At 42.9% G+C, this 9,527-nt stretch overlaps 1 protein-coding gene across 1 annotated transcript; it reads right to left on the bottom strand.

The window, feature by feature from the left end:
- On the bottom strand, positions 1-2,068 carry TMEM139 (transmembrane protein 139; the record flags this gene model as incomplete). The annotated part of the gene is made up of 2 exons (XM_084274343.1): positions 1-464; positions 1,821-2,068. 2 exons carry the CDS (start codon positions 2,066-2,068, stop codon positions 71-73), a joined length of 642 nt encoding a protein of 213 aa, XP_084130469.1. The 3' UTR covers positions 1-70.
- Between the last annotated feature and the right edge of the window lie 7,459 nt (positions 2,069-9,527).

The raw sequence follows: 9,527 nt of genomic DNA, 5'->3' as shown, positions 1-9,527 counted from the left end.
TCCAGGAGAACCCCGGGGTAAGGGTTTGGTTCTGCATTCATGAAGGTGAAATTAATCATAATATGGAGAGCTAAACAGCATCTTCAAAGACCTCATCATTGATGGCACTCTCATAAGCCGGTGGTGGAGTGAGTGGCTCCAGTGGCTCAAGCCTATCTTCAGTACCTTTCATGTCATGGATGTCCGAAACAAGCCGCTGCAGTCTTCGGGGCAGCACCAGCTGCAGCTGCATCCCGGAGCTTCTGTCCATCTCAGCGGTGTGCCTTGTGTCTGATGCAACTGGGAACCCGAGAGCCTCCACCATAATCTCTTCTTGGGCAGATGATTCGATAACTACATTATAAGGAGGAGGCTCATTCAGTGGTGAGGGCACTAAGCCTGGATTGGATGCAATTGTCCATATTGCAGGAACTGGCATGGTCATCACCTCCTCATAGGTGGGTGCTTCATAGGCAGCATTTACCCTACGCTCAAAGAGAGGAATGTCAGTTACACAGTTTATTTTACTGCTTGCTTTATGCAGAGTGAAGTAGTCTGGCTAATGTAATATAGGGACCATGCTACAATCAGGGTATTTTACTGAGATAAGTTTTTTGACGTGGTGTTACTGCATTGTATTGTAATTTCTGTGTTACATGATATTCTGCCACTGGATGAGTTCACTTGTCCAGCCAATTTAATGTTTTGCTTTTAGAGAATGGATTGCCTGACCATTTTCTCACACTGTCCAGAATAAGTTAAAAAAACCCCACATGGGCTTTCAGTGTCTAAGGGTTAGCTTGGTCATAGAATCTCAAGTTGAAAAGAACCCAAAATTATGATGTCCCTTATTTAAAATGTACTAGATTACTCATAATTAATAACTACTAATTATTTCTCAGAATAAAACAGAACCTTAATTTTAAAATACTTGAGCTCAATGATCATCTATTTTTAAGAAATGAAAAATAGTAATTATTTTCATTTAGTCAAAATAATAATTATTCTGTATTAAAAGGGTATCTGCAGAGGAAAATGTTACTTCGGAAGTATTTAAATATTTAATAATAAACACATACTAATTTGCTTCTAATATACACCCAAGGTAGCAAAGCCAAATACAGACTTTATGTACTCCTAAAAATAAATACAAAATAACATTGTTTTCCCTTTTACAACACCCTGTATTTGAGCACATCAAGTCATTTATGGAGATGGATAATGATTATCTATCTGGATTACAGAGACATGGAAGAAAAGATACAAATAAACTTCAACTCTTCACCGACAGCAGGCAAATTGGAGTGATGCTGAGAAACTGCAAATGTCAATTAAGCCAAAAAGATGTGTGAGTGTTCAGAGCCTCTCAAAACAAGGATCAAATTAAATTGGTTTTTTTTTAAGACTGGGAACATACCGAGTTACAGGTTCCTTTTCAAAAGCTTGCCGACGAGCAGTTGCTCTCAAGATAAGGTTTAAGAGAGTTAAACCCAGCTAAAAATGCTTCAACATTTTTTCTTTTTCCTTGTCTGACTCATTGTTTGGCAAGACTCAGTTCTTCAAAGAAAAGTACAACTCTATGTGAGTCTGTTTAACCCTGGGAATTACTAGTGGATCAATTCAGGGGGTAAGAAAATAGATATTGCACAAGATACAGGACATGCGTAGCACAGGCACTTGCAACCTCCATCTGAATAATGAAGGAAAACAGCCTAGAAAGAACATTTGTCTTCTGGAATGGAGTCTGTGTTTGTTGTCCTAAGAGAAGGGCAGCAAAATAGTATGTAAAATGGCTGTATCTGAGGAGAGAGTTAAAGAGGAATTGCCAAATTGCTTTTTACCCTGCTTGGCTTTGTCTGCTTGCTGGTGTTTCATTTGCCTCATGTTGGTGCTGGTTCTTCAGGTAACACTCGACAAACACACTCAGCAAATACCCGACCAGGCACACTGCGCCTACCCCTAGGAAGAAATAGGCTACTGGATTGATGTTAGATGAAATGGCCAGCATGGTGACCCCAATGAGAAGAGCAGCTGTAAAAAGAAGCAACAAGACTTGGCGGACGTTCTTCCATCGTGCCTCTAACCACATGGTAGTGTAGATGGCGGTAGCAGACAGTTGAGAACAGATGAGCAGTTAAGGAGACAGACATCTGTGGAAGATGGAATAGTTTTTTTTCAATATGAAACATGAGCATATAAATGCATTGTGAGTGTCATCACTAAAATAAGACCATACATACTCAAGTATGTGCAATCATCAGAAGACACAACTATGCACGTGTAGTAAGCCTGGGAAATCTGCACATAAATGTATGCCAATGTAAATGTACTAGAATTTCCTATTAAGAACAGGAAGGCTTGGACACAACATTGCAAGACATAAAATGCATGAATATACCATCAGCACTTATTGCCAGGCTTATCTAAAAAGGTCTAGCTTCCTAACAGAACCACCTGGGATGCAGATTTGATGTTACTACAAAAGTGAAACACAGAGTAAAAGTTAATTCTAGGACATTTCTACATTGCATAATGAACATTCAGATACTAGTTCAGCTCCAGGAAGAAAAGTAGCCTTATTAATGGGGCTGTCTTCCCCAGTAACTTGAGTGTGACTTCAGTTAACATTACAGTAGTAATAATACTTTAGGTTCTAGATATAGCTGGGTTACGTTCTTTTTTGCAAAATATAGGGATGTTTTGGGAGTATTTGCCTATATCTGCAGTTCGTCTTCTGTTGCTGTGCTCTTTTGCACCATTCTCAGCGCAAGAACACCTCTTGTTCCCCATTCCAAACCCCATCTATGTGACTTAATCTGGGTGATCCTGGTCTGCTGGGGGGGTGTACTAGGTTGTCTTTTGAGGTCCCTTCTAACCCCCAACATTCTGTGATTTTGTGAAAGAGACAGTTTTCCCTCTGTGCAGTCAGTATGGAATGAATGTCAGGAATCTGTTGTATTCAAAAAATATCATAATTGCATGCGTTATACTAACCTACATATATTTCACTGTTTTGATGAAGACCCCTTTGAAGAAAAAAGCATGTATTTTTTATGAATATGCATCCCCAAATGTGGTTTTATATTGTTCCACATTACACATTGTGCTTTTGCATGCTAAATATCTTCCCTCATTACAGCAAAATTAGATAAATGTGTATATGAAAATTCCAGAAGAATAAACACGTTCTTTTTCAGTGTTTACTTACCAGAGAGAGGTTTCGGTAGGTAGAAGTAGTCATATTTTAACTTCTGTCTTCATCACAAAGTAAAATGTGCAAGCTCTTGTCCCTGCTCCTGCCCTGAGAATGGGAGATCAGTAAAAAATCTGCCTTCTTCCTTTTGAATTTTCTTGTAGAGATGCCATGAAGACTTCCAAAAGCCAGAAAGCAGTGAATATGGGAGAATATCAAACGATGGGAAGACCCTGTTGTACAAATTACTTGGGGAAAACTAGGACCTAATTTTTCCAGGTTCTGAATCCAAAGCAATTTTCAGATGATCACGTACCTTCTACTCTTTTGCAGCTCTTCCAGGTCAGTCCCACAAAAGCAGGAAACTCATTAGGAAAGAGGGCGGAGTGAGCAGTGGGGGAGTGCTTACCTGTGTCAGATCTGTTTGGTCTGCTTTCCTTTAATGAGAGAAACTCAGCCCTCAAAATTATGTTCTGCCTCCTGTGTAGCAGAGGAATTTTGATCTCTGCCTCATAAAGCTGGAGGGACTGCCAGCCCAGCCCACATGACATAGCCCAATCATAAATCTATTTATGAGTTCTGTAAAATGTAAATCTGTCCATATCCTGATTGCGTGTTGTTTGTCAGATGTTGGTTTATGCCCTCTTTGATTTGACAAACAAAAGAAAAATAGGAGGAAGTGGATTATTACTCTGCAAAGGAATGGGATAAAATAATTTTTACTCCCTGATGTATCTGGGAATGAGGAGTACTGATAATCAACAGAACAGGTACTGAATTACTCTGTAAAATCTGTTATCATCTGAACCTTTAGTGTGTGTCTGAGACTTAGGATAGGATGGAATGGAGTAGAATAGAATAGAATAGAATAGAATAGAATAGAATAGAATAGAATAGAATAGAATAGAATGAATAATTTCAGTTGTAAGGGATGTACAATGAGCATTTAGTCCAACTGCCTGACTACTTCAGGGCTGACAAAAAGTGGAAGTGTATTAAGCATGTTGTCCAAATGTCCCTCCAACATTACTAGACTTGGGGCATTGATCACCTCTCTAGGAAGCCTGTTCCAGTGTCTGACCACCCTCTCAGTAAAGAAATGCTTCCTCATATCCAGTCCAGATCTCCCCTAGGTGCAGCTCTGAATCACTTCCACATGTTCTATCACTGGATCACAGGGAGAAGAGACCAGAACCTCTCTCTCCATGCCCGCTCTTCATGAAGCTGTAGAGAGCAGTGAGGTCACCCCTCAGCCTCCTTTTCTCCAAATTAGTCAAACCCAATGTCCTTGGCTGCTTCTCACAGGACATGTCTTCCAGCCCTTTCACCAGCTTTGCTGTCCTTCTCTGGATCCATTTAAGGATCTTAGAATCATAGAATGGCATGGGTTGGAAGGGACCCCAAGGATCAACAGAGTTCCACTCCCCCTGCCATAGGCAGGGGCACCAACCTACAGGCCTGGATCTATATAAGGTTGCCCAGGGCCCCATACAACCTGGCCTTGAATACCTCCAGGGTCAGGGCATCCACCACCTCTCTGGGCAGCCTGTTCCAGCACCTCACCACTCTCTATGTAAAAAACTTCCCCCTAATATCTAATCTAAACCTTCCTTCCTTTAGCTTTAATCCATTCCCCATTGTCCTGCCATTGTCTACCCTTTTAAAAAGTTGATTACCCTCCTGTTTGTATGCTCCCTTCAGGTACTTTCATGTCTTTTCCTTTCATATACAAACCATGGCTCTGTAATCTGTCTTGCAAAGTCTGACCTCACTTCCAGATATTACACAATTTCTTTTTTCAGTTGAGCTTTAGTTGAAGAGTTCCATGTTTAGTCAAGCTGGTCTTCTGCCCTGCTTGCTTGATCTGCAACACAGAGGGATTGCCTGACCAGCACTCGTGGACTCCTACACCCCCAAAATCAGATTCCCAGGGGACACTGCTAATTGGGTTTCTGAAAAGCTCAGAACTTGCTCTCCTGAAGTCCAGGGTAGCAACATTGCTATCCTTCATTCTTATTACACAAAAAATTTTAATCTCAACTATTTCATGATCACTGTGGCCTAGACAACCACCTATGATCATATCTCCCACAAGTCCCTCTCTGTTCACAAATAGCAAGTCTAGGAGAGCATTATTCGTAGTTGGCTCACTGAGTACTTGTGACAAGAAGTTATCTCCTACAAATGTCAAGAGTTTCCAAGACTTGCTTTTATCAGCAGTATAATATTCTCAGCTGATGTCTGGGAAGTTGAAATCTTCCATAGGGACAACAGCTAATGATCCTGAAATTTCTCTTAATTGCCCATAGAATCAGTACTTACAGCACTGAAAGTTCTCAGACACTACAGTGTGAATTAAGTCCAGGACCAGGCTGAAGCTCATGTTCATCTGTAAAAGAAAAAGGTCTACTGCTAAATATTTATTAATTATATTCAGTTTGGGAAATTGGGCATGTAAAAATTGCTTTGGGGCTAGGCCTTATCACTAAGGAGAAAGTCAAAAAGATGAAAATTTCTTTATTACTTGATGGAAAACTACCTCTGTGATTTGCTTTATGGATAAATAGGAACATACAGATTTTGCTGAAAATTTGTATAGTTTTGATTGGTCAACCATTTTAAAAAATGTTTATAGATGCATTTACAAGAATGATACTTTGCAATGCAGCTGTGAACACCTTAGTTGAATGTTTATGAATGTGCTACTAATTGTGATCTAGAGATACGAAGCAGGATGAACTTTCATGAACTAACATTTGCAATGTGATTTCTAGCAACACAGTGCTTCTAAAATAGGTCTTCTGGCATTCCTGGAGGATTTCTGAAATTTTTATTTGTCTGCCATTTTGATTCTCTCCATAGTCTGGTTCAGACTGGTGCTTGTGGATACATATAAAAACAAAACTTGATCACGTAGCTGAAAAAAAAAGTTTTTGGTGATGACAAGATTCAGAAAATAAAGAGGGGCTTGGGAAAGGTCTATGCAGTGTTTGTGAAATAGGTGATAGAAGTCAGAGAGAGTGAACAAGGACATTTATACTTCAGTCCTAAACTATCACAGAATCACAGAATCGTAGGGGTTGGAAGGGATCTCAAGAGATCATCAGGTCCAACCACCCTGCCAAAGCAGGGTCCCTAGGACAGGTCGCACAGGTAGGCGTCCAGACAGGTCTTGAATATCTCCAGAGAAGGAGACTCCACAACCCCCCTGGGCAGCCTGTCCCAGGGCTCTGTCACCCTCACTGGGAAAAAGTTCTTCCGCATATTGGTGAGGAACTTCCTATGCTCCAGCTTGAGGCCATTGCCCCTTGTCCTGTCTCCACAGACCCACTGAAAAGAGGCTGGTCATTTCCCCATGTGTCCCACACTTGAGATATTTATAAACATTAATAAGATCCCCTCTTAGCCTTCTTTTCTCAAGGCTGAACAGCCCCAGTTCTTTCAGCCTATCCCCATACGGGAGATGCTCCAGTCATTATCTTCCTAGCCCTTTGCTGGACTCTCTCCAGGAGATCCCTGTATACCAGGGAGCCCAGAACTGGATACAATACTCCAGGTGGAGCCTGACCAAGGCAGAGTAGAAGGGGAGGATCACCTCCTTCAACCTGCTGGCCACACTCCTTTTGATGCACCCCAGGATCCCACTGGCCCTCTCAGCCACCAGGGCACACTGCTGGCTCATGGCCAACTTGTCAAGCCCAGGACCCCCAGGTTCTTCTCCACAGAGCTCCTCTCCAACAGGTCATCCCCCAGCCTGTACTGATACAAGCAGTTATTCCTTCCCTGGTGGAAGACTCTACACTTGCTTTTGTTGAACCTCATTTGGTTCCTCCCTGTCCAGCTCTCCAGCCTGTCCACGTCTCGCTGGATGACAGCGCAGTGTTCCTGTGTGTCAGCCACTCCTCCCAGCTCTGTATTATCTGCGTACCTGCTGAGGGTGGACACTATTCCCTTATCAAGGTTGTCGATGAAGATATTAAATAAGACTGGACCCAACACTGATCCCTGGGGAACACCGCTAGTCACAGGTCCCCAGCCACGCTCTATTCCACTATCTCAATTTCATGAGCAGATGAGATGATTTTTAGAGAAAACTTTCTGTTTCTCTGTTGTTCAGCGGGGATCTTACTTCAAATAACAGCAGATTTTCCCTTTTCATTCTTTCTTTCCACTATCTCATTGTTGATCGTCCTTCTTCATTCGGTCTCTGGAAAGTGTTTTACCTTTCCCCTGTTTCATCTCACTATCTACTCTGCCTCCAGCCCAGACGGCTACTAATTAACTTAGTACCTACAGTAAGCTCACTTATCAGCTCAGTATGCAGAGAAACTTGCTTTATTCCCAAGGGCTCGTGACGTACATACCACTACATGCTTAATCTCTCTGTAATCACCAAGTCTATTCTTCCTTATAACCTTGTCCCGAAGCAGTTTCTGAGTTCCTGAGCAAGTGCTAGGGACAAAGTGCTAATGAACCACCTTTTCCTTTTACCTCTCCTTTTGTCTCCCAGATTCTGCTTAGTCACCTTTGTGAAATATGACTTTTGATTTGTCTGTTCAGGAGCATGATTACACTGTACCTGCAAAGCTCATGGGACAGCCATGGCTGATGTGCGGAGGCTGACTTCACAGCTCACAAAGAATTATAAAGAAGTTATGCTTATTCAGTGCTGGGTGCACAGGGGATCGTTCCACCACAGACGTGCACACCAAACAAGGCAATTCACCTTAACTATATACAATAGAATGTGGCATATTAATGGCATTTTGTCATGTACATATGCATATGCATAACCTGTCCCACTTCAGATTAAACTGAGTTCCAAGAAGTGATTTCCATAAACTCCTCCCTACTGCGCCTGCGCACTGCTGTTTGGTGGTGGTCATCGGGGGTCGTGGGGATGAAGTCGGATGGCTCCTCTTCATCACCGCAAGTAACCTTCTGTTTTGCGCAGACTCAGTTACCCCTTGACTCTGATCCAAACTACAAGTTTGGTTTCAGCAGGTTTTGTATACCTTCAAGGACAAGGGAGAGCTCGACCTAGCTACAATGAAATGCTTTGCCTGAATTTATGACCAATTACAAGACAAGTAAAGAATTCATGAACAGATAAGGAGTTCGTTAGACCGATAGGGAACTGCAACTCCTCAAAGAAATCATTTTATTTTCACAGAGCACATAGTAGCCATTGTTTATGCAAGGTCATTTCTGACACAAACCATCCTGTTAGCAAGCCCCCCCTTAACAAGCATATTTGTTAGCAAGCCCCCTTTAACCCTTTGCAAGCAATTTGTTAGAAAGCCCCATATCATGGCCTATGTTTGATATGTTTCTGGTCAGTATAATGTCCTGAGCAGAAGAAAGCAAAACCCTGAGGAAGTTATGCCTGTGTTTGGTTGTTCAAAAACTATGTGTAACTGAGAAAACCAGTTGTGCTTGACCTGTGTAGCAGTTTTGCTTGGCTGGGTTCTGGTGGAAAAGGGGGGGGCTGCAGAGATGGCTGCTGCAAAAAGCAGCTAGAAGCTCTCTGCAAGCCCAATAGAGTAAACATCAGCCAATTAAAGGATGGAGTCATTGCTGACCAAGGCCGAGCCCATCAGTGATGGTCATAGCACCTCTGGGAATAACATTTAGGAGAAAAAAAATGCAAGCAGATGCTTTTTGACACCAGAGAAGGGAGTGAGAAGATGTAAGAATCTGTGCAGACACCAAGTCCGGTGAAGGAGGGGAGGAGGCACCTCAGGAACCAGAGAGAAAGATGCCCCTGCAGCCCATGGAAAAGGCCAAGACCCCACCTGCAGCCTGTGGAGAGGCCCCATGCTGGAGCAGGTGGAGACATATAGGAGATTAGACCTGCATTAGAGCAAGCCTCTGCCAGCGCTTGCGGCTCATGGAGAGAGACAGAGACACAGAGATGAGCGAGGGAGAGATTTGCGCTGGAGCAGGTTTGCTGGGGGTAGAGCTTGTGACTCCGTAGAGGACTGGGACTGAGAGACTGAGAGACATTCTGTGATTTATGACTGCACCCCACAGCAGTGACCCACACCGGGGCAGCTGGTGAAGAGCTGAAGCCCTGTGGGAAAGGACTCATGTTGGAGAAGTTCGTGGAGGACTGTCTCCTGTGGGTAGGACCCCACACTGGAACAGGGGAAGAGTGTGAGGAACACCCCCTCCCTCCCCCCGCTAAAAGGAAACCAACTCATGAGGAACTGACTGAAACCCCCATTTACCCAGTCCCTGCCCCTCCCTGTTTCACAATGTGGGGAAAGAAGGGAGAAAAATCATGAGTAAAGTGCAGTCTGCAAAGAAGGGTGGGGTAGAGGTAGAGTTGCTTTAAGACCTGATCATACTTCTC

The sequence above is a fragment of the Gallinula chloropus genome (genome assembly GCF_964237585.1).
Source record: "Gallinula chloropus genome assembly, chromosome: 1".
NCBI classification, from domain to species: domain Eukaryota; kingdom Metazoa; phylum Chordata; class Aves; order Gruiformes; family Rallidae; genus Gallinula; species Gallinula chloropus.
Note: the sequence above shows the minus strand (reverse complement) of the source record. Positions and strands in the feature narration are given on the sequence as shown.